The sequence below is a fragment of the Rattus norvegicus genome, chromosome 9, assembly GCF_036323735.1.
Source record: "Rattus norvegicus strain BN/NHsdMcwi chromosome 9, GRCr8, whole genome shotgun sequence".
Lineage (NCBI taxonomy): Eukaryota > Metazoa > Chordata > Mammalia > Rodentia > Muridae > Rattus > Rattus norvegicus.
In genome coordinates this window covers 93,400,949-93,428,842 of record NC_086027.1, presented here as the reverse complement: position 1 = coordinate 93,428,842, position 27,894 = coordinate 93,400,949, and the positions used below count along the sequence as shown (strand labels likewise).

The following is a 27,894-nucleotide window of genomic DNA, read 5'->3' as shown; positions in this document are numbered from 1 at the left end:
CTCTTTTGCTAAGATGAGATATTAGGTTGAGCTGGACCTAGTGATGCCTCCTTGCACAATGGTGGTAGATTTCTATTATAGTTGCAATTTTGAACAGTGATGCACACCTTTAATCCCAGCAGGCGAATCTCTTAGTTTGAGGCCAGCCTGGTCTACAAAGAGAATTCTAGGATGTCCCAGATTGTCCAGACTGTTCACACAGAGAATCCTTGTCTCAACACAACACTTCCCTACCCCCCCCCCCCCCAACCCCGGTTCCTGGCTTCTACACATATTTTCTAAAGTATCTAGAATTAGTGTAACTAAGTGTATTTGAGATTTCCTAGGAATAACTTTAAGGATTCCTGAGAAAATAATTCTGAGTTCTACAGAGCTTTGGTGCCATTTTGGATCAGGTTTTTAGAAGATTTGAAAAAAAAAGTCATTTCTAAAATTGTGTGTATTTATTGATATATGGAGATGGCTGTAGGGATCAAAACTAACCAATTCTCCCCACCCCACATACACAGTTGTGAGCTTCCCCACACAGATTCTGCAAGCTCGTTATTGATCTTTGTTATCTAAAAGTACTCTTTTTGTTTTTTTTTTTTGTTTTTTGTTTTGTTTTCTTTTTTTTCGGAGCTGGGGACCGAACCCAGGGCCTTGTGCTTGCCAGGCAAGTGCTCTACCACTGAGCTAAATCCCCAACCCCGTCCTAAAAGTACTCTTAAATGTGCCACCAACTCTTCAGTTCCCTTTCAGTTTTAACAATGGGTATAGTTTGAATCTGCTGTATGTGAGGACAGATATTTTAGTGTCATTTTCTTTTTCTTTCATTGTACCCTTTTGGTACACATGGCCATTTGTTCAGTGCATATAAAATTATTTTTTATATATGCTTTATATATAGAAATACTTTTTTAAAAAAATATACATGGTCATGCTGTGTACAAGCTATCTAGCATGCTTGCTTTAAAACAGTTTTGGTCCAAAACCTTGCCTGACTTTTAGGGCTTTTTCTTATATTTTCTGTCTTGGTGACCTAATGAGCTTCTGTGCTTATTTCAGAGTAACAATCTTTGAGGGTAGCAATTTGTAAATACACAATGTTTAGCTTAGAATACTGTGAAATTAAATGTTAGGTGAATTTGAATCTCTCATTTGCAGCTTGGTATGTTAGGTTTCTAATGCACTATTTACTTAATGAAGGAAAGATTAATCTTTCCCACTCCTGTTTAGCTTTCACTGAGAAAGAAACTCAAGTCCTCAGTTAATTGAAAGCTTCATTTTTCATGCTTACTGAGTATTCATCCTCTGATTTCACTGGTGGTCTTAGCCTTAGGTTTTATCATATTCTCAGGTAAGTCAGGAAACTGTGTCTTGGTTTTGTAATGATCATCTTTTTCTCAACTTACCTATTATCAATAAACTGTTAATTTGTTAACTTGATGATATGGTTTGAATACTTTATTTCCTGTAGGGTATACTTCTGTCCTTAAACAGATCTTCCTAGTCATCTGTAGTTCATAAATAGTAAACCCTTAACTGTTTTTGCAGCGTTAGGATGTTTGAATTTAGATGATTTAGGTAGTCTGACATAAAGTATGGGCATGATGTCCCTGTCCTTTTGATCCTCCTATTGTTGCTGTTACTCTGTAAGCCTTTGTCTATTGTCTATGTTTGTAAATGAGTCTGTATTTTAAATGTGTAGTTTCATATTTTCCCCTCTATGGGAGGATCCACTTTTTCATTTAGCTGAAAGTGTTTAAGAATCATGTCTGTCTGTAAAGATGACAACAGCTCCCAATAACACAGAAGCCTGTATTGTGTGAGCTATAACTTGGAAGAATTTCAGATATACAATGTCTTAGTGATTTTTCTATAACAATTTTTATTTAAAAGGGAGAAGAAACTGGCTTTGTGCTCTTGTGAATTTGAGCTTTGTGTTGTCTATACATTGCTCCTAGTGCCTTGGTAATGCTGACTATGATGACATTTTTCTGTTGCAGTCGGCGAGGCTCTGGCCTGGGCAAGAGAGGAGCAGCTGAGGCCCGGAGGCAAGAGAAAATGGCAGACCCTGAAGGCAACCAGGAGACAGTAAATTCCTCAGCTGCTCGAACAGATGAAGCTCCCCAAGGAGCTGCAGGTAGACTGGCACTTCTTAGCCCTAAAGCAATTTTTTTGTCTCAGAAATTTATTTTTGGATGAACTTTCTTGTTCTACATTGTAAATAGGATAAAAAGAGAGGAGAGGTACCATAGATACTACCACGAAACATTTTTATTTTACATCATAGATTGGGTACTATTGATTAGTGGGCTCATTTGTTAAGATTCTCAACCAGTCCATACATGTACTACTTTCAGAGGGCTTTATAGAAAGGTATAAATTTGCCATATAAGATTTTCATATGTTAATCAGTATATATATGAGTTGACTAATGATTGTTTTATTGAATTTTAATTCATAATAAAAAAGTAAAGATGTACTTTAATTGTGTCCTAATAAGCATGTAGATCATAGTATTTTTAAGCCCTAAAAATTTATTTTATTCTGAAGCTGCTTAATATTTAGATTTTTATGGATTTATTTTAGATTTCCTTGATAATCTTGGATGGCAAAAAAATGCGTGTATTCCTCTTTTTGTTTAAGTATCTGTTATCATTACTAAAATTGTGGTAAGTGGATTTTAAAATCTAGTGTGAAATTGCTCTTTCTGAACAGAAAAAAATACTGTAATTCACCACTGTGATTGTGTATTTCTACAATATGTCACATCAAGCTCAGTTGCAAAGCATAATGAACAAAGCACTTTCATGTAGTATGATTTAATATTAGCATATGCAGGATTGCTAGAAAGGTTTGGTTACCCACACTTACTGTGTATTCTGCTTAGCTTATTTTATTTTATTTTTTTCTTTTTTTTCCGGGGCTGGGGACCGAACCCAAGTTTATTTTTGAAATAATTTCTGTATCCTAATTTTTATGAAAAAATTAGACAGTGAATCTGTAGCATTTCTTCTATTGGGAATGATATTTAAAAAATTATTTTTCTTTATAGGTAGTTGGTAAATATTTGGAAGAATACAAGCTGTTTCATTTGCAGGCTCTTTAAGGCTGAAAATGCACAGCCTCTCCTTTCCAGTATTATCACTTTCTACCCTTTCATTATTCAGTTCAAGTCGGAATGTGGAAGTGTGAGGCAAATTCTTAAATGAGTGTCAGGAATGAAATTTCTGAATATATTAGAGTTGACAGTTACAGCAACACCTGTTTACTCTGCAGATGTGGCTTTAAACGTTTCCCACACATTCCTATTGGATATTGAAAACAACCTGCTGAGGTGTGAGTTCTGTTAATGCCATTTTATAAATGAAGGAAAACTGAGGCACACATTGGTTAAGCTTTCCCAGAGTTCCAAGCTAAGATATATGACCCTTCAATCTAGGTCTTAGAAACTAAGTGCACAGTACAGCATTGTTTTCTCCCTAGGTTTTTAGAAGAATTTAATTTGTATGGATACTTCCAAGGTTAGAAAGGAGAACTGGGGAGGGGAATTTTTTCTTTGATATATTATCAAGGGTAAATGCTTCAAGGGACTATAGTGTGTTTTATTTTCATTCATATTTAAAATCAGTAAATAGATATTTGTGGGGTGTTGACTGTTGCAGAAGAAGATATACATGGTGTTAACTGTTGTTAAGAGGAGCATTTTGGGTTTACTATGCTTTGGGGTGGGATCCTTTATGGATAATAGAAATTCCACTTTTGGCTGGCTGTAAAATACTTCTGAGAAAATGTGCTTTCTTTTTTCTTTGTGTAAAATACAAACCTAAGTTAGCATAGAGGACATATCTGTGGTCATTTCAACTACCTTTTGATGTTAGTCTCTTTTTTTTTTTTTTTTTTTTTTTCCTTTTTTTCTTTTTTTTGGGAGCTGGGGACCGAACCCAGGGCCTTGCGCTTGCTAGGCAAGCGCTGTACCACTGAGCTAAATCCCCAACCCCGATGTTAGTCTCTTGACTAGTGATTTCTATAACTGGTAGAAGAATAGTGAAATGGCAAGGAAAAATAGGCATGTTCTGGTGCTCACTTTTTATATTAAGAATTCATAACTTCAAGAAATGATCAGAGTCATATTCTAAAAAGCATCTAGTTCTGTTTTTAATATGGCTCTTCTTGGCTGTCTGCTGATGTCTAGTGGTTGTTTTCTTCAACTTTATTCTTAAAGCAGGAAAACCCCTTCTTCACCAAAAAGTGGGTTTGGGTGTTGTTTATTGTGGCATTTTTGGTTTTACTTTGTTTTGAAATTAAAAGTATATAAAAGAATTTTTATATAGTTTTATAGTTATAGTTTATATAAACTATAGTATTATAGACAACAAAAGACAGGTTCTCACTACGTATTGCTGACTCAATCCCTGTCTAAGTGTTGGGACTAAAGGTGGAAGCTACAATACCCAGTACCCAGTTTTCCTTTAATTTTTCCGGACAGGGTTTCTCTTTGTTGTCTTTGCTGTCTGTCCTGTAATTTGGTCTAAAGATCAGGCTATCCTCAAACTCACAGAGATCCACCACCTGTCTCTGCCTCTTGGAGTGCTGGGATTAAAGGCATGTGCTACCACCATCTAGATGCACCCAGTTTTTAATGCTTTTCTTTTCTTGATTACATTTTTTTTTAGTACTACAAATTATGTTATGACTGTATTACAAGATGATCGAACACACAGTAAAAAAATGTTTTTTTTTTGCTTTAGTATGAAGTTTTATGACATAGATCTTCCTATTGCCTTTTTTACTTACACATGTGCTATTTAGCAATTTCTGGCAAGTAAACATCCATCTGTGAGCCTTCTAATGTTTTATCTTTGTAAGAGGTTGAAGTGTTTATAAACTATTCTAAAATAGAGTTCTTTTTAGACATTTTTTAGAATTTCTAAAGTAAAATCTGAGTTTTGATCGTCTCTGTTGATAGTCATATTTTTATATTTGATTATATAGTAGAGAAATTGAGTGTACTATAGAGTAGAGAATTGTGTAAAGTTTTTGGGCTTGACTAATGAATTTTTGAGTTAATAGCTGTTAGTTGGTTACATTTCACAAAACAGCATTTCAAAAACTGTCTCTCCAGTAAGCAAGTTAGTGTAAAGGCTAGAGTGATCTTTACATAGGTAAAGGTAACTTCATTAGACAACTGTGTCAGACTTTGAAAGAGTTGCCAAGGGCTGGGTAGGGACTCAGTGCCTAAGAGCTCTAGCTAGTTGAGATCCTCAGTACCTCTGTCAAAACCTGGGCTTGGCTGGCCTTTGTGTTTATAGACCTGTGACCCCAGTGTTGGCCCAAGCCAGCATACAGTGAATTCCATGTTCACTCAAAGACAACTATTTTGGGAGTAAGCCAGGTACTAATAGATGGGGAAACCTGATGTCCTCCATTGGCTTCCACTTATAAAAGGACTGCCAAAAAGTTCACTTTCTTTGTTTTGAGTGGTAACAAATTGGCAAACTTACCCATTTGCAAAAGCAGAGTCCCGTTTTATAGAGTAGTTTTGGGGGGAAATGTAGTTTGATGTATTGTTGTTTGTATCTTAATGATTATAGATTATAGATTCTTGGGGTATTTTATGTTTAATTTTGTGCTTGCTTTCTCTATACTTAAAGCCACTTTAATAGACTAGGTCTTAATTAGAACCTAAAGTACTATTACTTGTTGATAGGAGATTGTTATAATGACCATAATTGAATTTAAAATTCCAGCTGAGGGGTGTGTTTACTTCAGAGAATAGTAGTGAAACTTGCTATCTGACTGTTAGCTGGCATGAACACTTAAGTCATGAAGGCTTAATTTTTTTCCTGTGCATTAAGGATCTCTATAAGCAAACGGGTTGACAGTTCAGCATATAAGCATCTTAATGCTGCCTTAAGTAGCTTTAAGTCTTTTCATCATCTTTGTTAATCTTAAAGGCTTTATCCTTATAATGTATGTAATGTGACAGCATACATAATAATAGACACATACAACTCTGTTCTTGTTGCTTGCTTTAACAAATAACGGATGTCCTGGATGTCATTCTTTGGGCCACCATTAGCTAACTTTTGTTTCAACCCTTATCTAAGAATTAAAAAGGAATCTGAAATTACAGAAAATAATGTTTATTTTTAAAATCTAAAATTGGTGGCTGGCACATTGGCATCTTTTGCTTTTAAGATCTATTTATTTTTACTTATATGCATACACTGTAGACATAGCAAAAGAGGGCACTAGATCCCATTATTGATGGCTGTGAACCACGTGCTCTTAACCTGAGCCATCTCTCCAGTCCCCATTTTTTACTTTTCAACAGGATCCTATTGTGCTGTTTTGCTGTGTGCACATGTTTTTGTTTTTGGATTTTTTTTTGGGGGGGGGGTCTGTCTGTCTTTCCTATGATGGTGATGAACTTGGCCATCATGCCCAGGTCAAAAAGAGCTCTTAAAATTTATGTTAAAGACCCTATCTTCTTGCCTTCCATTCTGTTATTATCTAGTATGGAGGCTGAGCATTGTTAATGATGTGGTTATGGTTATATGTAGAACAAACCTGTGTGAAGTTGTATAGGGCTAAGCATACACTTAGCAGACAGCTAGTTTCTTCTTCTTTGGTTAGATTATAATACCTGCTGCTGTTAACTTAAGCTGGTTTTGTCTCTGCTTTGGTTTATATATGTTTTGTGCAGTGGGATCTTTCTGCTTCTTCATTCTGCTTTAACTGTTGGCATCTTAGCCTCTCCATACTTCATAGCAAGTTTTTGCTCTTGCTTCAGTATTTCATTCCAAAAGGCAAGTGTAAGTGCATATGATCTTTTTACACTCTTGCAGCTAGAGAAAACAGATAAATGATTATTTACATTCCTGAAATAACAGAATGTTCTTAATAGCCTGACTTGATTGACTAATGGCAGAGGACTCCAGGAGAAAGCTATTTCAAGGGCGTGAAGGTTGCAAATTTCTGTTTGTTTATATAACTGTGCTGTGCTCTTCCTTTGCACCTGAATTTTATATGGGAGGCAGTTGTAGAATGGTAGAGTGTGTAGGAAGAGAAATTTAACTTATTTTAAGTTTGTAAAGTTTTGATTTTTCTTTAAGGTAAGTCAGACATATAAGATTAAATGCTCCTCCTAATCCTTGCCTTCCCCTCTCCCCAAGCCTCTAGTTCTGTTGCAGGGGCTGTTGGCATGACCACCTCTGGGGAGAGTGAATCCGATGATTCTGAGATGGGACGATTACAAGGTAAAGACAGCCATTGAGTATGCAAGAAATGATTAACACAGGCTGCAGATAGTTCTATTCTTGATATGAACAAAGTTCATTAATACTCACTGGATATTGTCTAGGAATTCTAGTTATACTTGCACTTTCTGGGAAAAAAATTTTTTTTTTTTATTATTCCTTAACTTGATGCTTTGGGTTCAGAGATGACCTGTCTGTGTCTTCATTTTTTTACTGTTTAACCAAGCAAAGCCTCATAGTTTTTCAAAAATTTCTTCACATGATTACATGTATAATTGGCTTTAGTAATACATTATGAAGCACCTCAATATGTTGTTGTTCTCTACTATCTAAAAAGGTAAAGGATGGATTTTCCCTATGCCCATGTTCTTTTTGTAAACTCTCGTTGATTTTCTCTCTCTTTTTTTAATGTCAGAATCTTTTACAAAAACAATCTTGTTTTACATATACTCCATGAATGAATTAGGTGGGTTTGTACTTATATCTCAGATGATAGACTCCCAGTGTAAGGCTTCTGGACAGAGTCACCTCTCTGGGAAGTACTGTTAATAGGAAAATGAGGCATGCCTTTTTTTTTTTTTTTTTAAAGTACTTTGATGGTGATCTGTCTATGTTTTAAGTTCTCTCCAAAGCTTTATATTTAGAAATGACGTGGAGGTATTTTAATATATAGTAACTGATTAAGTTTGTGTATGTTAATACAGTTTCTCTTAAAATTCATAGTGGCAAGTAATGTTGTGCTAACTCAGTTGTGTGAGATGAATCAGTTTCTTAACATTTTTAGGGAAGATCAGTTGCTTTAAGTCAACTCAACTATTTCCCCTGCCCTTCTTTTTTCTTTAGCTCTGTTAGAGGCCAGGGGTCTTCCTCCTCACCTCTTTGGTCCTCTTGGTCCTCGGATGTCACAACTTTTCCATAGAACAATTGGAAGCGGAGCTAGTAAGTGAATAGTTTACAATTTTTCATCTCTTGAAGTCTCTGAATGATTAGTTATGTGTTATTCTTATTGGTTACTTGTTTGTTGGTACATAACTTAGTATCTTTTAGCTTTCCTTCTATACTTTCATTTTTGACTACCCAACCGAATTTTTTAAAAATCCATATTTTATATATATCATCTGAGCGTATTTTTTAATTTTTTTGTTCAAAGCTTTTCCTGGTGTCACAAATTATACTCTATAAGATAGTGTTAACATGAACCTGATAGGAATGATGTCTGAGCAGCATTACTTCTCACCAGACTATCAGATTAATTATAACCCAGATCACAGCATACATGGTTGACCTAACAGTAGATTCATAATACCTGCTGCTGTTAACTTAAACTGGTTTTGTTTGTTTTGGTTCATATGTGTTTTGATTTATAACTGAACATATTCTGTTCTATGGTTATAGTTTTCCAGTTAAAGTTTTCCTTGACTTGCATTAAGTAATTTTTTTTAACTTCGCTTCCAAGCTGCCTGATGCATTCCATCAAGTATTTGACACTTTAAAATAAAACTGCATTGATGGTATTAGTTTGTATGTGTGTGTAAATACATGCATGATCTGTGTGTGTGGGGTGTGTGTATTGTGGGTGAATGTATATTCTAGGATAAGTATGTAGAGGTCAGAGAGATCACTTTGTAGTTAGTCCTCTCTTAACTTTATATGGTTGTCAAAGTTTTTAGCAAGCCTCTCTTTTGCTAAGCCATCTTCTTTGCTCCTGTTTTATTTTGTAGTTTAAACATTGCATTATAAGCCATGTGTGATGGTTCATAACCTCAGACTCTGGAGGCAGAGACTGTCTACAAATCGAGTTTCAAGACAGAACTATTACACAGAGAAACCATGTCTCAAAAACACATAAAAAAAACTACATTACATTATGTATTCCCACCTCCAACCAAACACAACAACCCATTTCTAGCTTAATAGCAAGAAAACTTAAAATGTTTTCCCTATATTTCAGGGTAATACACCCTGCCATCAGGTTTCCTTTTTGAGTCAAACTTCATTACAATTCTGGGTCCTTGGGTCTCCCATTTACTGGATTCATAGGTGGATGCTACAACACCTGCCTTCTTGAGAACTCTTAAATATTTATTACCATTTATTAGATGCTGGTATTATACTAATAATACTATAAGCTGAGTTGTTGTTTTCTACTGGAGCTACTTTGGACACAAGTAATACAATATGTATTAATACACTGCAGGCAGTATTTTCAGCACAGAGAAGGAAATAAGTAAGAATGTAGGCCAGCTGGGAAAGGATAGAGGAAGTCTGGTTAGAGAGAAATTGCCAAGACATGAAGATTTCATAGAAATCTAAATGTAGTTAGAAAAAAGAATCCATGCTGCATGGGTTGGGGGCTGAGTTTGCATGTGTTTAGACAGTAGAGCAGCCACAGGGAAGTGCGGAAGTGATAGATGTTGAAACCCAAAAGGTGTACACCTCTACCAAGTCATGGAATGCCCTGGTAGGCTTGCCACAATGTGGAGTGGTTAGAAAACATTTTATAGTTTTGAGCTAGGGAATGACATGATAAGGATAAAAATTAAATACAGCCCAGGCCATAGTTGAGCGCCCTCAGCAAGTACTGCTTTGTTTTTGTCCCTAGTCATTCCTGTCACACTGAAAGCTAAATCGGCATCTACGCATATTTTAACTATAAGCTAGGCCAGTTAAAATGTCGAATAGTGCGATTATGTTTATCATACTGCTATTCTCAGAACATTTTAAATTTTAATATGGATTCATATATTGCTGTCAGTTAATATGCTTCTTGGTTGTTGTTGTTGTTGTTTTAAATAAATAAACAAACTTTATTTTGCCATTTCATTAAGTTGAAGATCGGGATGAAAAATTATGTCAGGGCCTCTTGTAAGTTTGTCAATAATCGAAATCCCATATTTAGCTGGGTGTAATGCTTGCACGCCTTACTAATTTTTATTATTTATGAGTGCTTGGCATGTATGTCTGTATACCATTTGTATATCTGGCGCCCACCAGTGCCAGAAGAAGACCTCAGATCTTCTGGAACTATGTTCCAGAAGTTTGTGGGCCACCACGAGGGTGTTAGGAATTGAACCTGGCTCATCTCGAATATAAGATGTTAACATGGAGTCATATCTAGCCCCATATCCCGTATATATTTTTTGTGGTATGTTGTCTGCCCATTTGCCTGTCCTTGTGCATGTGTATGCATAAGTGTTTGTGTTGATGGGGTGGAGCTCAGAGTCCAGCAAAGGGAGATGGGTCCATAGAGCTGGCGTTGCAAGCTATTGTGCTGCCTGGTATGGATGTTAAAAACTGAATTTGGGTCCTTTGAAAATCAACGATAGCTCTTAACTGCTGATCCATCTCTCTGCTAGTCTTATTCTTAACCCATATTATTCCTTGTGGTAGTTTGAACTAAATTACTGACATTACAAAAGTAAAACTTCATTATATAAAAAATTTGTTAGCACAAATACCCAATTAGATTACTGTTAGGTTTATTCCTTAATGGTATCTAGCATCAAATTTTTGTTAAGATATTCTATAAGCATCTTTTTTTATAAATTGCTACTTCTAGTGGCTGTTTTATATTTGTATTTGTTTTAAAATTTATGTTGTTTTAAAATTTATTTTGACTATGTATATGAATGTTTTGCCTGCCTGAAGGTGTGTGTGTGTGTGTGTGTGTGTGTGTGTGTGTGTGTGTACCATGTGCATGCAGTGTCTTCAGAAGGCTCAAGCGGGTGGAACTATAGTTAGTTTCCATGTGAGAGTTGGGAATCAAATACAATCTTAAAGAGTAAGTGTTCTTAACCTTGCGTCTCTACGCCTGGATTTGGTACCCCTAACTCCCAGCCCAATGAGAAATGATCACTCAAAAAGCTAGCCTATTTTTATTGTAATGATTGTAGTATTGGTGACATGTCCAGAGGCAGCTCATGCATGATCCTTGAGTTTGATCCTTGGAAGATAGTGGTTTTAGTATCCTCTTAAGTTACAAGGGTTTTTATAGAGGTGTGTGAATGTGGCTGGGGACACAGTGGACTTGCACTTGTTCCAGTTATTTTAGTGATTTTCATTGATGTTTACCTTGTTCAGTTTGATTATGGGTCTTGTTGAGGTTACTTTTTAATCTTTTTGTTGGTCTGTGTTTTTAATACAGGGTCTCTCAGTTGCATAGCCTGGCTATTTAGCCCAGGGTGGCCTTAACACACAGAGATCCCAGGTGCTGAGATTAAAGGCTGGTCATAGCCATACCCTCACTACCTTCAAATCTTTAATTTTAAGATAACTATTTTTTAAACGGCTTTAACTATCTGGCTTAGGTCAATTTATACCTTCTGTAATAAAGACTGTCCTTGAATCTAGTTTTCTGAGCCTTTTTGATAGTTTCTTTCTAGTATGAGAAAATGAGAGCCAAATTCAGTCACTTTGTATTCCCTCTTGTCTTAAATTGGGCATATTGACAGATTCCTGCTTTCCTATACAGACAGTGCTGATCAAATGATAGATGTACACAGCGGTTTTTTTAGATACTGTAAATTCCCCACTGCTATGTATTTCTACTTATGTATAACACTAGTATAGTGTCTTATTTTGGGTCTTTTTACAAAACTTAATGTGAGAGTTATTAACTTTGGTAAGTTTGATATCCATCTTGTATTCCTTGGAATATTTTTTCTCTTCTGTTGTTTGTTGTGTGTTTTAGTGATTGCGCTAGAGATTATTACATATAGCTTTCATTTATTATAGCTGCTTTGTTTTAATATTTTATCATATTAAAAATAGTTTGAGAATTTTTGTAGTTTAGTCCCAGCCTCCTCTTTTATCAGACATTTGTTAGAAGTTTGATAACACACAATTATTGTTTTGGATATAATGTAAAAAGTTTATTTTTTCATTGTGCTTAATTTCTGCTTAAATGATTTATTTCCAGCTGAAGGACCATATTTCATAGGAGTTGAGTGACCAGTAATCATTTGGTTTTGTTTGAGAAATTCTTGTGTCTCAAAATTTATAGGATATTTTCTTAGACATAATGTTCTCAATCAACACTTTCTTTCTGATTACTATAGTCTTATCTCCATTAAGCTTCTCATTTTCTCATTTATTGTCTTTTTGTGTGTATGTGCTTAGGTTCTCTGTGTAGTCCAGGTTGGCCTTGAACTTAGAGGCCACCTGCTTCTTCACAGTCCCAGGATCAAAGGTGTGAGTCACCGCACCTAATATATCATCAGTTTTGTTTTTCTAAAAGTTGTTTGCTGCAGTTTTTTGTTACCTTCTTGCTCTTTCTAGGCAATTGATTATTTCAGATTTCTTTGTTGAAGTTTTGTAGTGCTGCCCCATTCCCCCTTTTCTGGTAGTTTTGGGCAGTTGAGCCTATATATTGATGAGCTGTATTCTCAGGCTATTGCTTAAATTTTATTTTAGAGTTTGTCACTATTCTAGAAGTGTTTTTCCTAATTCTCAGTTCTCTATTCCCAGTTTTAAGTCTAGTAATTTACTAGTTTTACTATGTATTTCTAACATTTTACCTAAAAGAGCTGAAGAGGCCTGACCAGGTAACTTCTGGGAGTTATCATCCCTCTTTCTCTTTCTAAAACATGTTAAGAGTTCCACAAACTGTTATCTAACCCATGCTTGCTTTTATTTTGTTTTCTTTTTAATGTGTGCATGAGCGTTTATGTGGAGGTCAGAGGACAGCTGTCAGAGTTGTTTTTCTCACTACAAATTGAGCTCAATTTGTAAGTTGTCAGGCTGGGCTGTGCCACCTCACAGGCTCTTCTTGCTTGTTTTTATGTAGCCTGAGAAGTAAGAATGTTTCATACATTTTTTTGGTGACTGGAAAAAAATGGAGCATCATATTTTAAGTTGCAAATTAAGTGAATTTTAATGTTCTTTTGGATCAGGGCCATGTTTATTAGTTTTGTTTTTTCTACCTTTGAACTACAATACCAGACTCGGAGTTGGATAGCTGCAGTAGAGATGATATGGCCTGCAAAGCCTAAAGTAATTACTGTTTGGCTCTGAATAAAAAATGCTGGCTTGCCAATTCTTTTTCTCCACTGTTTAACAAGCAGTGTTGCTCTGTGGCTATGCAGAATGTTCTTGAAATTTCACACACAAAGATAAGGTGAAACTAGTGTTGCAGTACTGCAGCCTCCCCTTTCCGTCTCTGCTGACATTGAGGTGGTAGTTAGATGCAGACTGCTGTGGGTGGCTTTCAACCAAAGCAGGACCATCCCATTTTCCTCAGAGTTGTCAATTATGTTAACAGTGCCAGCCTGCTTCTGAATTCATTAATTCCTGCTTCCCTTTAAATTAATATTTTTAATCTTTGTGACAAAATTAAGTACAGTTCTTCCATATACTTGATTTCAGCATAGATATAATGTCTTCTGTTGTTACTAAACATGTTGATAACTTGCCAGATATACATAGCAGTACAGTTCTCAGTAAGTTTTTGTTTGGAGAAGAGTATACTTTTAATATTAGCATAACCCACAATGCTTTAAATGCCAGGCGTTAAGCACCTTTCTCTTTTAATCTGTACTGCATTTTGAAAATAATTACACTTAATCTTCTGAAGAAACAGGTGACTGCTGCTTTTATTCTATTTGCTTTCTGGCTTTGTAGTGTGAGTGCTTGGCCTCATCCATGCTGGTCACATAATGTCTACTATTGAGGGCCCCCGCCCCCCCATTGTTAAAGAGTACAAAGTGATCTTACATTCCAAATCTGTAATTGGATTTTTACTCATCAGAGGTACTTAGGATTAGGATGTGGGTATGTTTTAGCGAAGTTCAGACTTTAGATAATCTCAATCTCACTGATAACAATTACACTTAGGATTGTGTAATTTGCCAGCACTTCTCTCCTTAGGTGATTGTGTTGCCGAGACAAACTCGGTACACAGCATTTCATCCTTTTTAGATGAAGTTAGGAATTACTGGTAATTCTTGCATGCCTTTAAAAAAAAAAACTTTAGCATTCCTTTGATACCTGGACACTATAGATAAGAAATTTTATTGACTAACATTGTACTCACTGCCTTTATTTCTTTTGAAAGTGTAGTTTAGCCAAACTACCAGTTGTTCTTAGTTTGTGGTGATTTTAGTTTTGCTGCTAAAAATTAATCAGTTTGTTTCAGTTGAAGGCAGACACCAAATCACTTCAATCATGTTAAGATGCAGCTAATTCTCCCTTGAGTGTTAGTGTCATAGGCCTATCCTTGCTATAGACACATCCTTTTCCCAAACCCTTTGCTTTGTTAGCAAGAGAGGGTATTTAAAGTTTTCTGTCCTTTGTCTTTTATTTTTACATGATTAGACAAACCTCTGTTTTGAAATCTGGTCTCAGAATACTATCAAGCCACCTTCCTAACTCATTGTCTTAAATTTTAAAAAAGATTAACATTTTTCATAATTTCGTGAGTATCTGTCTATGAACACATACATGAATCCCTAAGGTGTCCAGAGAAGCTGTTCGAGTCCCTGGAATTGCATTTATCTGTGGTTGGGAGCTTCCTGGCGTGGCTCCCAGAGACAGAATTGAAGTCCTAGAAGAATAATATTATCTGCTAAGTCATGTATGTCTTTTGCTCTCAACATTTAAAAGTAATGCCTTTTCCCTTGAAGGTTCTAAGGCCCAGCAGCTTCTTCAAGGACTACAAGCCAGTGATGAAAGTCAACAGCTTCAGGCAGTCATTGAAATGTGTCAGCTATTGGTCATGGGGAATGAAGAGACACTGGGAGGGTTTCCTGTGAAGAGTGTTGTTCCAGCTTTGGTAAGTGTGTTCTTCTTTTGGATTACTTTGCCTGTGAGCATGCTGGATAAATGCTCTTTCTCAGTGAGCTGCACATCCAACTTCAAAATATTTTTGCGCCAATTTTTTTTGATGAAATAACTTACTTGCTATTCATTACTTAAATGGTTTTAAGTTATTCAGCCCATCAGTGAAGCTTGATACTCTTTAAAACATGTTAGGCTTTAAATTCAATTTCCCAGCCTTTGGGGCAGTATAAACTAGTTTGCTTTGGTTTTTCTTTCTGCTTGAGAAAGATTACTTGTTTGTTACTTACGTGTCTGGGAAGTCAGTCCTGGCGCTATCCCATTATGCTTATATAAATATTGGATTTATAGGATATTTTATTCCTGAAAATTAAATCAATACTATACCTTCTTACAAATCCAAGGAGATGACAAGTTATATTAGGAAGTATATGAGATGGTCTCGTTTGGTCAGAGTATCACACAGCCATCACTTGGCACATTCTATTCTTTTGAATGGTTTGGTGTTGGAAACTGTTTAGTGATAAAGCAGGATTGTTTTTTTTTTTTTTTTTTGGCTTGCATTTTTACTAGCTGAACATTTGAGAAAAGAGTCTTGAGGAGGGTTTTTGACCACTTTGGCCTGTGGGCATGTCTGGGGTTGCCTTGATTACATTAACTTATTTGGTACAATCAAGCCATGGTGGGCTCCACCATCCCCTCGGCAGAGGGGATCCTAGGCTATAAATATAGAGATGGTACCAAACAGAAGCAAATATATACACATTAACTTTGTTTTCATTTTTGATTTGTTTAGCTGCTTGAAGTCCCTGCCTAGATTTTCCAGAAATGATGTCTTCTATCCTGTACTTTAAAAATGTACCCCTTCTCCTCTACTTTGCTTTTTTGGGGGGTATTTTATCATAGCAACAGAAATGAAATTTAAGAATTGACATTTGCATTTATGATCATGCACATTCCCCTTGGTATAGAGGAATTGTTAACAGCTGGTTGACTCCATCTTTTCTATAAAGGATGTCTCTGTGTAGCCTTTGTCATCTCGGAACTTGCCTTGTAGTCCAGGCTGAGTTCATGTTCACAGAGATCGCCCGCCTCTGGCCCCAGGAGGCAGGGTTGTTGGCACTACTTCCCAGTGCTTCCATCTCCAGTTAAGAAACTTGGTGCTGGGGCTGGGGATTTAGCTCAGTGGTAGAGCAAGCGCAAGGCCCTGGGTTCGGTCCCCAGCTCCGGAAAAAAAAAAAAAAGAAACTTGGTGCTCTTTTCTGTTAGCACCAAAGCCCTGTCTTTTTTAAGTGACTGATTTAAATATAAATATAAATTGTCAAAGTTTATATTACACATATTTATTAAGGAATGATTTAGGACTGAGAAGCCACATAAGGATTTGGTGTTACATTAGAATATATGCTTTCATTGTTATCAACATTTAATTGAAGAGGGTATTTGATACCTGAAATACGGCTCACTTAAAAATTTCCAGTTTTACATTTCTTCCTTGATTAAAACAGCTGCAATCTCTTACAAACAGTAGTCTTTTAACAATAGAATACTTTAAATTAACAATAAAATACTTTAAATTTAGACTTCAATTATTTCACTTGTGAAATAATTGCACTGATTTGACATTTATAGTCTCTGATGTGATCAATCCTATTTTCAAATCACATTTTACCTTATGATTACTGAGCAGATACAGTTGTACTTACTTCTTGCAGGCATGCACATAATTTTTGTGGTCTTCAGTCTGTGCTAATATTAATTCAAGAAATACCAGTCATTGCCGGTTCTGATTATGTGTCAATTGGTCAGTCCTCAGTGATGTTATTGGGCTTTCTGAAGGGTATTAGAACTACTAAAATGATTGTAAGCCACAGAAATGATGCTTTGTAATTTGGGCCATGTCATGGAATTGTGGTGCCTTACAACAACATTGTCAACCACTGATGTAATGAATGTCACCATGAGTATAATGCTGTCTGGTGCATCTTGATTTTACTTTTCTGTGGTGAAAGAAACAAATCTTTCCATTTCAGTGAAGTGCAAGAAGGAGTATTTCAGGAACTTTCCTAATACTTTGTTATGTTTTTAACAGATAACATTACTGCAGATGGAACATAATTTTGACATTGTAAGTACATCATGTATTTTTTTAAACTGCTGTCTAAATTTTATTTTGAGTATTTATTGAATACAAACTCACCATGTTTTCTAGATGAATCATGCTTGCCGAGCCTTAACATATATGATGGAAGCGCTCCCTCGGTCATCTGCTGTTGTAGTAGATGCTATCCCTGTTTTCTTAGAAAAGGTAATCATGCTTTTGCCCAATTTGTTCATAAGTACACACAAGTCAAGTTGTAATGTCTATGATGTAATTGTAGTATGTGTGTTTAACCAGTATTTACAAAACAAAAAGAAAACTTTTATATATAAAATTATTATATATTTGTAAAAAAGCTAAAACTAATAAATTATCAAATAAACCAAATTTTATTATTTTTAATGATAGCATTTAACATAGTAACATCAGAGAGCAACATAAAAGAATTTCATTAAACCATTTCAAAAAGACAGGTGTAGTGCCATGTATCAGTAGGCTCAGGAGAAAGGAGAGAGAAAAAAATGAGACTTTTGAGACCTGCCTGAACAAAGTTGAAGGTGAAAACTTCTGACATGTGTGCTACGTGTATATTCAATTGCATAAACACACAACTACGATCTGTAAACATAGTTAAAGGAATAGCAACAGGACAGTAGAATTGCTAGCTGTTTATACTGATAGCTAAGAAAAGGATCTTTCTTGCTCGTGTTCACAGAATTGACCAGTGGAGAAAGGAAAATTTTCATATGATCAGTGGCTAGTAGATTGTTCTTTTGGTATATATTCTCTAACAGCCTTTTTAATGCACAATAAAAGTTCATCTAATTAAATATAATTATTCTAATGACATACACCTTAAAATTTTAAAACTGGTTTAAAAAAATTATTAGATAAACCCTCTCTGGGAATATATTTTTTCGGATCGTGGCACTGCGTAATTTGTCAGGAGGAAACTGTCAGCTATGCTGTGTAGTGTTTACCCAGGGTGACCATTTGCTAGTTTGGCTGGTTGTGTGTTGGAGGTCGTTAAGTGGCTACAAGTAGAGGAAGTACAGTGTTCGTCTGAATAATAACCCTTGATACCTACTTTAATGTTCCTAGCTGCAAGTTATTCAGTGTATTGATGTGGCAGAGCAGGCCTTGACTGCCTTGGAGATGTTGTCACGGCGACACAGTAAAGCCATCTTACAGGCGGTAAGTGTTACTGCTAAAGTGTGTTTCCTTTGATGTTGTTGTGCTAGTTCCTTAACTGTAGCTCTGTAAGATGCCCGTGCTGCCCCAAAGCAGTGTGCTCGACATTTTAATAGGACATTTTTTTCTTCATTTTAACAGTTTTCTACATTTCAGGGTGGTTTGGCAGACTGCTTGTTGTATCTCGAATTCTTCAGCATCAATGCCCAAAGAAATGCACTAGCAATTGCAGCCAATTGCTGCCAGAGCATCACACCAGATGAGTTTCATTTTGTGGCAGATTCCCTACCATTGCTTACCCAAAGGCTAACTCATCAGGTAAAATATGAATCTTTTTCTATATCATGAAAATTTTATCACTATAATTTCAAATTTTGAGTTCTTCTAATTGTTTGTCTGTAACAGAAAGCATTCTGATCTGTGTTTCTGTTGAAACATATTGTCCAGTCATACACAATTTTGTCGTATTAACACAAATGGATTGTTATGTATACATTTAGTATCTTTCTATTGATATTGACTAATGACTTCATTATTGCACCAACTAAGATGCTCCTTTGTGAGATCAGATTACGTTTAGAATGTTCCTCTAAAAGGCATTGGGAACAGAGGGCTTAGGTTAAGACTAGAAGAGAGAGGGGTTGGGGATTTAGCTCAGTGGTTCGGGCCCCAGCTCTGAAAAAAAGAAAGAAAGAAAGAAAAAAAAAAAAGACTAGGAGAGAGAGAGAGAGAGAGATTGATTGTCCAGAAATAGAAATGAAAAGAACAGACTTCACCTGTTGTGATTGGAGGAGAGCCTATAAGTATGTAAAGGATAAAACATTAATGATGTAGTTTGAAGAGCAGAATTCAAATCAGATTTGAATAGAGGAGACTGAGCTCTATATCTGTAGGTCAGAGAGAAGCAGGTGGTTTTTGTAGTCTTACACTTTACCAGTGCTGTGATGACTAGAGATAGATATTTTAAACCTTGTGAAAATTAGATGCGCAGATTTTTTTAAAGGTATTTTTTATAAGGTGATGATGGGTCACATTTGTCCTCTATACTTCTGTAGTGATAATGATAGAGGTGTACTACGTTTTTTCTTTTCCTTTTTTTTTAAAAAAGATTTATTCATTTATTATATTAAGTACATTGTAGCTGTCTTCAGACACACCAGAAGAGGGCATCAGATCGTATTACAGGTGGTTGTGAGCCACCATGTGGTTGCTGGGAATCGAACTCAGGACCTCTGGAAGAGCAGTCGGGGCTCTTAACCACTGAGCCATCTCCCCAGCCCACGTTTTTTCTTTTTAAAGCTAATCTAGGCTGCTTTTGAAGTGAATACTCTCAGTACAAGCCTGCATCAGCTATGCCTGGACAAACATTTACATATACATATTCTTTAATATCGCCAACTGTACTTCTGCTGGGTTTCCCTTTTCAAAGCTCATGTCTACTAATGAGATTATGGAAATTTAGGGTTAAAGTAGGAACTAAGTGATTGAAGGTGCTAACATTTTAAATTAGTGAACTTCTTTATTTTTCTTTGTGAAATTTAGGACAAAAAGTCAGTGGAAAGCACTTGCCTTTGTTTTGCACGTTTAGTGGACAACTTTCAGCACGAGGAGGTGCGTCTATTGTCTTTGGTAATACATTTTTCATATTGTTGAATTGCTAAACCACAGCATAATAATTTGTCTTCTTTGTGTTCATGAAGAACTTACTGCAACAGGTTGCTTCCAAAGATCTACTCACAAATGTCCAACAACTGTTGGTAGTGACTCCACCAATTTTAAGTTCTGGGATGTTTATTATGGTGGTTCGCATGTTTTCTCTGATGTGTTCCAACTGTCCAACATTAGCTGTTCAACTTATGAAACAAAGTAAGTACTGTTTTATTATTGTGTTTTAAGACAGCTTGTTCATTAATAAGTCAGCTTAAATCCCAAAAGTAAAAGCAAGCATGAATATCATTGAAGAAGAAAGTGGTGGGGTAGGAATTTAGCTCAGTGGTATATGCCTATCTGACCTCCAGCAGTACTAAGGTCTCTTTTGTTATTTGTTTTGTTTTGTTTGAGACAGTCTTTCTGTGTATCCCTGGCTATCCTAGAACTTAAGTACACCAGACCTTAAACTTCCAGAGATCCACCTGCCTTGCCTACCTGTACATAGATTAAAAAGGTGTGTTTTGGTATACCTGGCTTGGTAATCTTATGTATTCCTAAAACTCACCTTTGGTTCTTGGACACCACTCAAGATCATTGAGATATCATACTAGTCATTAATGACCTATTGTTAGTTTTCTTAGTTTTTGTTTTACTTGTAACCACTTGTTTCAGTAACAAATTCTTTGAGCTCATATTTATGTTTTCCAGTAAATTTTCTGAATACAGAATGCTATTTTTTTTTTTTTATCAGAAAGCTTGGCCTTATGTCTTCTTAATGATTACCCCTAATTTTTAATGACTTTACAAAATTTTTTTATCCAGTGACAAATTGTTGCTGGCCACTTTCTACTAGGCCCTGTCTCGTAAATTAATGTTAGAAGGTGGTATGGTTGTAGAAGACATCTTATACACTTAATAGTTGTTGAAGCACAATTGATAATTTATTACTCAGTTCTGAAACTTTTTTTTTTTTTTTTTTTTTGTTCTTTTTTTCGGAGCTGGGGACCGAACCCAGGGCCTTGCGCTTCCTAGGTAAGCGCTCTACCACTGAGCTAAATCCCCAGCCCCAGTTCTGAAACTTTAATGTATGATTTTGAGGGTCAGTTTTGTGGTTAACTGATAACACAACTTCTGACCAACCCCACTGTTTCAGACAGTGCAGTGTTTTGTTTCGGAGAAACCTAGTTTCCTTTTCCATTGCATTTTATTTGAACTAATGGCATTGATACAGACCTTGGTAGAATGACAGTGTGAGTCAAGCGAATAGTTAGGCAGATTATTGGTGACCACAATTGATAAATGTTTAACTCCTTCTCAAGTAGTTTGGTCACTTTCTTTATTCTGAAGTCTCTAGGATCTCTGAAACCTAATTAGCCCAGACTTTCCAGGACTTCGAGTACAGGTTCTTGCTAGTTAATTACTGTGTGGGGCTCAGTAGTCTATAAATACCAGCTTGAGAAGTCACTCCTTTTCTTTGAACACACTAGATTCTTTCCCTTTAATGTCATGCTTTTACCTCTTGCATTCTCCAGAGAAATTTCCACAGATAGTATATTTTCATTCTGCAGTGATAGAAATTAATTAAACATGGGCTTTCCCCCGTCCTTTTTCCTTTTTGTATCTTAACTACTTCCCTGATCACTTTATGGTATCTTTATAATAAAATAAACTAAAGAACTTCAGGGCTACTTCTTTTTGTGGTGCTGAAGAACCAAGCTAAAATATGATTAGAATCTGCCTCTGAATTCCATCCTCAAGCTGAATAAAGCATTTTTGTAAAGTACTACCCATATATTCATATTGCTCAATAAAGTTAGCAAAACTGTACCCTTTTGAATATACTTAAAGTAATTTTGTGAATTCATGCATTTTTACATGGAGGTAATATAGAAACACACCACAGATTTGTCTTTTGGTCTTAGCCATTACAGTGACAAAATTATTGCATCTGAGTGGTTATCATGCTAAATTCCCCAGAGTTCCCCTGAGGAACTGGAAAATTAACATGGAGAATATTTTAATGTTTGCTGAGTTAATCTGTAAGTATGGCATAAGACAGGGAATGTGAGCTTGGGATGTTTACAGTAATGCCATGTGATTTCAGTAAATTTAAATAGGAAGTATTGAGTATATGAATATATTTGAATGGTGCATTCTATTAGTACAAATGTACTGTCCTCCTCAAAGTAACAAAAGATTCTGAATATTCTGAAATTATGGGTAAGCCTCTAGTTAGAGAATGTTCCCTCAGGATGGGAGTCCATAGGTTAAAGGCTACATAAATTCCTTCTGCTATTCTCTTTACACGTATAATTGAGTTGTGTTTTTAATTTTCATATTCTGTATAAGTTTAATTTTTGCCCCACTCTAGGGCATGAGTACCTTGTAAATAAATGAGTACACTTAGTTTAATAGGCTTATGTTTTGTTGTTGTTGGCTTTACAGACATTGCAGAAACACTTCACTTCCTCCTATGTGGTGCCTCCAATGGAAGTTGTCAAGAGCAGATTGATCTTGTTCCACGAAGTCCTCAAGAGCTGTATGAGCTGACATCTCTGATTTGGTAAAAATGGGTTGATTTTCCTTGAAAGTGTTAACAGTTGCAGATGGCGCAGAAAGTAACTAAAATAAGTGCACTTTTTACTTTCAGTGAACTTATGCCATGTTTACCAAAAGAAGGCATTTTTGCAGTGGATACCATGTTGAAAAAGGGAAATGCGCAGAATACAGATGGTGCAATATGGCAGTGGCGAGATGACCGAGGCCTCTGGCACCCCTATAACAGAATTGACAGCCGGATCATTGAGGTAGTAGTTTCATTGTACCGTTTAAATATGTCTATTTTTGTGGAGAGTGGGTGTAGGGATGGTAAATGGGGAGGTGGTTGTGTGTGCTTAAGTGTGCTCAGTTTGAATTAACTCAAGATTCTCTCATTTTGTCTCCTGAGAAAGAAGGTCCTCATTCTGTTGAGGTCAGAAAACATGATGTTCTAGTCCTGCTTCTGCTGCTAACTACCTGCTTGGCTTGGAGCAAGTAATCTCAGTTCTTTGTCCCATAGTTTTGTTTCCAAAAGGAAACATTGGAGAGTTAGACTGTGTTTCAAAGCAGGTCTACTATTTCAACCCAGAAGAAATATCCCAGTGTGTGCTTTTCATACTTAATCAGTAAAAAAGTGAAAACATAGTTTCTGCCTTAGTGGGAATATGAAAATTGTGATAGATTAGTATGTAGTAGTGCAGTAGATTTTAATAGCATAAATGGAAGCAATGTTTCAAATGTTGAAAATTTTGGTAACTTGGTATAAGAGAGAAGAAAATGGATAATAAAATGGAAGAATATACCAAAATGTTAACAACAGTTTATATGTGATTTCTGGTTTCATTTTTATTAACGGGCATAATATCACAATTTCTCAGATGACAAAAAGATACTAGAAAAGTGTTGTAGTACCTGAGAGACTGTTCATTTTCTGCTAAAAGTTTCAGTACATACACAGAATTCTTCTAAATTTAATATAATACCTTTAAAATTACAACCATCTTAATCTGTCCTGTAGAGCTTTATTTTAAAGACGTGGCCTAATTTCTAAAAGTTTTTGGTAAAGGAACTCAGAACCAGCTTCTTTATGAGAGTTAATTGTCAACGGGTCTGTTATGCCCTGCCAGTGCTCTTAGTCTCTAACCTTGTGTTTTCTTTTTAGCCTTCTCCTGATAATAATTACATCTTTGCTATTAGTTTGCTCTCTATTTTCAGATAGTTATACCATTCTGTCAAGGAGTCTTAGCTTAGATTGGACTTTATAGAAGAGTGTTTGCTTGATTGTTTGTTTTTAAAGTGGTAGATTATTGCTATATAGCCTGTCTTTGAACCTGGAGAACTCCTGATTTAACTTCTTCAGTGCTGGGATTCCAGGTGTGCAATCAGCATATGTAGCATTTTGTAACGTCTAGGATGTCTGACTTTGAAGAATAATAGTCTTTTCTGTGTAACGCTTGTATCATGATTATTAATCTTAGATCTTAGTTTTTAGTTGTGTGTCTTACAGGCTTAGGACAACGTGTAAATATGAGGTTGTCTTTGTTTACCTAAGAACAATTCTACAAGGTGTTTGGCTTAATTTTAGTGGGTTACTAGAAGTTTATCAGGTAAAAAGTGTTTTATAACAATTGGAGTTCTAAGTACGTATGCAATACTTTTTTTAAAGTTTTTTTGCAATATTTCTTTTATAATGCATTTTTTCTTCTGAATGCAAGTAGTATTTTTTATCAGTTAAGCTATATTTTACTTGGACGTTTGTATCACTAGCATCTTATAGAGCCCATGATTTGGTTTAATTTAAAATGATTTGTTAAGCAACTGAGTTTTGTCATCAACTGTACTAAAATTTCCACATTCTGTCAGTTTACTAGCCTCATATATATATAAAATATAGCATGTGTCCCTGCTGTATTTAAGGTAATGGATTTCTACATGTTTATATTCAAGACTTCTCTCTCTTTGCTCTCAGGCAGCCCATCAGGTCGGTGAGGATGAGATAAGCTTGTCCACTCTGGGACGAGTTTATACTATTGATTTTAATTCTATGCAGCAAATCAATGAGGACACGGGAACAGCACGTGCCATTCAGAGAAAACCTAACCCCTTAGCCAATACTAACACTAGTAAGTATCCTTGGACTTAAATAGAACTGTATGGTTGTGACTTGCTTATTTTACATTGATTTTTGAGTATGAGTGTGGATCATGGACACACATGTTCCCCAACACACACAAGGAAGTCAGAGGATAACTTGGAGCCATTTCTGTTGTACCACCCTGTAGGTTCTAATCTTTAGGATTCTTGTCAAATAACTTCACTTATTTACCTTCTTGCTTGCCCTGTAATGTTTTTGTTTACATAGTAACAGTTTAATTGAGCATTGAATAATATATGTTTCACTAGAAATATATTATGAATGAAGTAGTAGTATTACGCATCCCACAAATGTTTTTCTCTTTAAATGCTGTCTTGGGATGCCTGTTAGAACTAATGCTCCTTACCAGAAAAGGACTAGGTAGGAAATGTTTGAGCCTTCTTAGGTCTTCATACTATGTAAAATACTATTGTACTCTCAAAGCTTTTATGTTATAAAATGTAAATAGATGGACCTTATAAAACAAAGGGACATTCTAGATATGTAAACATAGTTGGCTACTCCCTTGTTCATCATCTCCTTACATAGCTACATTCTCCTTACACATATTCTTTTTTTTTTTTTTTTGGTTCTTTTTTTCGGAGCTGGGGACCGAACCCAGGGCCTTGCGCTTCCTAGGTAAGCGCTCTACCACTGTGCTAAATCCCCAGCCCCAACACATATTCTTCTTGTGTGATCTGCAGTACTGGGGATTGGCCCTAGACCTCACATAAGCTAGGCAAGCACATTACCACTGAGCCACATCCTCAGCTACACATACTCTTTTTGTGAACAAAATTAAATACATTTTTTTCACTCTGCTCATTTTTAGTTTCACTTGTATTTTAGGGTTAGTTTGAACTTTCCCTAGTATTCTTAGACTGTTTAAGACAAGGAAGAGGTATATAGTTATTACTATACCTAAGTATAGTGATGCTTTTATCTGGTCAGAATGGTCAGTAGGCTCTTAATGTTATCCTTGTATGCCCTAGTTGATCATATAATTAATGTCTGTTCTATAATGAAAAAATATTGCATAGCATTTCAAATAGTTGCTTGGCTGAATACTTTTTTTTTTAAAACTGTGCTTCTATAGTAGTTGGTCACTGCATGACTGTACATTTTTTAAATAACAGGTGGATATTCAGACTTAAAGAAGGATGATGCTCGAGCACAGCTCATGAAAGAAGATCCGGAACTGGCTAAGTCTTTCATTAAGACCTTATTTGGTGTTCTCTATGAAGTGTACAGCTCCTCAGCAGGGCCTGCGGTCAGACACAAGTGCCTTAGAGCAATTCTTAGGATAATTTATTTTGCTGATGCTGAACTTCTAAAGGATGTTCTGAAAAATCATGCTGTTTCAAGGTGTGTTCATGGAAATAGTAAAAATATTTTAGAAATTTAAATCTGAATCTGTAATTTTTGAAATTTCTGAATCTTAGTACAGAAAAAAATGAAGTAATGATAATGAAATAATGCTTTCATTAATTTTAAATATTTCAAACATAATTAATATAATTATAGTTGGTAAGTTGGAATTGAGTTTTGTTCTTAAGTTTTAAGTAGTATGACCAAAAGTAATAACCAACTTCGGTTTATACACAAATGCTTTTCTTTTTTAGTCACATTGCTTCCATGCTCTCAAGCCAAGACCTGAAGATAGTAGTTGGGGCTCTTCAGATGGCAGAAATCTTAATGCAAAAGTTACCCGATATTTTTAGCGTTTACTTCAGGAGGGAAGGTAATGCCATTTTTGATAAATTAATGATGAATAGGTTAGTCTAGATAGAACTTCATGTGACACATCACTGTCTCTAAGGAAAGTATTCTCTGTTCACATGAGATGTTTAAGAGCTCAGAAATCTGCAGAGTTTGTTTCATAGGATGTATGTGCATTTTGTGGAAGTACAGGATTATTGAGATTCACTCTGACGGATGCTCTTAGTCATTTTCATTCCATGCACTCAAGATTGGCCGCAGTCATAGGCTTCAATTCATAATTATTCCTTGAATAAGGTTGCAGTGCATCATATCAGTAAGGTAACGATTCTAATGTTTGAGGATGGATTGAGAATGGGTATGACTGGTACCAAAAGAAAGCATCAGATCTTTCGGTATTGGATTAACAGTTGTAGAGTTTCATGTGAGTGCTGACATGTGAACTTCAGTCCTGTTGAAGAACAATTTGTTAACCAATGAGCCATCTCTCCAGCCCTTCATTATTCTTTTTTCCTCTTATTGAAAATAGGGTTTTTTTTTTTTCTCTTACATAATAGATCCTGATTATGGATTCCCCTCCCGGTTCCTCCCTTATTCCCCTTTCATTGGAATCCACTTTCTTTCTGTTTCTCGGAAATAAACAGGCCTGTAAAGAGTTAATTAAATAAATTATAAGATAAAACTAACAAGAGAAGAGGACAAAACAAACAGAAGGAAAGAACCCAACAAAAGGCATAAGAGACATGCAGAGACTTATTCATACACTACAGTGAAAGCCATAATATATTTGCAAAGAACCTGTAGGATAAAAAGAGAAAAATATATAAATAAAATAATAATAAAACATCAGAATTGGGAGGGAAAGTGGAAGAGCCCTGACATGTGACATCGAGACAAACCTCGAAAGATGCTGTTGTGTCTCTCTTTCTGTTGTCTGTCTACTTCTGGGATTCAATCTACCGTTAGAAGTAGTTGGTTTCCTCAGGGACATTCTTTTGGAGTATACTAAGTTTTCACTTGCAAGTGATTAACAGGTGGAAATAGTTTTAGGGTTAGGCATGGGGCGTGTGCCTACATTTTTGAGCTGTGAGACTCCATGTGGTACAGACCCATGGCGGCCTGTACCCTCTGCCTTGAGTTCTGTCCATGCCGGTCTCACCGATTTTACAGGGCCCTGATGCCTTGGTGTCCTCCATCCTCTCTGGCTCTTAAATTATTGCCACCTTCTCTTCCATTCTGTTGCCTGAGCCCTGAAGTGGGAGAGATTTGATTGAGTCAACCCATTCAGGCTGAGTATTCCAAGGTCTTTCAGTCCTTGTAGTTTTATTGAAGCCTTTTAGTTTTATTAGTGAGGCAGGTTTCTTCTCTGTATCCTTGGCTGTCCTAGAAATCAGAGATCTTTCTGCCTCTTTCTCCTAAATGCTTAAAGTCCCATGCCACCACACCTGGCTAGCAAGAGGCTTCCAGCGATGACATGCTCTGCTAGAGTTGGCCACTTTTTCATATATTCTTTTTTTTTTTTTTTTTATCTTTCCTTGTTT

General features: G+C 35.9%; 1 protein-coding gene across 50 annotated transcripts in view; it reads left to right on the top strand.

The window, feature by feature from the left end:
- Trip12 (thyroid hormone receptor interactor 12) overlaps positions 1-27,894 on the top strand; it is a 126,225-nt gene that overhangs the window by 62,173 nt on the left and 36,158 nt on the right. For 26 of the 50 annotated variants that reach the window (NM_001031659.3, XM_063267250.1, XM_063267247.1 and 23 more), the window contains 15 exon segments: positions 1,989-2,125; positions 7,164-7,247; positions 8,091-8,186; positions 14,867-15,015; positions 17,113-17,148; positions 17,233-17,328; positions 18,223-18,315; positions 18,469-18,630; positions 19,855-19,923; positions 20,013-20,178; positions 22,408-22,525; positions 22,613-22,769; positions 24,470-24,623; positions 25,771-25,999; positions 26,257-26,375. In NM_001031659.3, the coding sequence (NP_001026829.2) occupies positions 1,989-2,125; positions 7,164-7,247; positions 8,091-8,186; positions 14,867-15,015; positions 17,113-17,148; positions 17,233-17,328; positions 18,223-18,315; positions 18,469-18,630; positions 19,855-19,923; positions 20,013-20,178; positions 22,408-22,525; positions 22,613-22,769; positions 24,470-24,623; positions 25,771-25,999; positions 26,257-26,375 (1,865 nt within the window). 50 annotated transcript variants of the gene reach the window in all.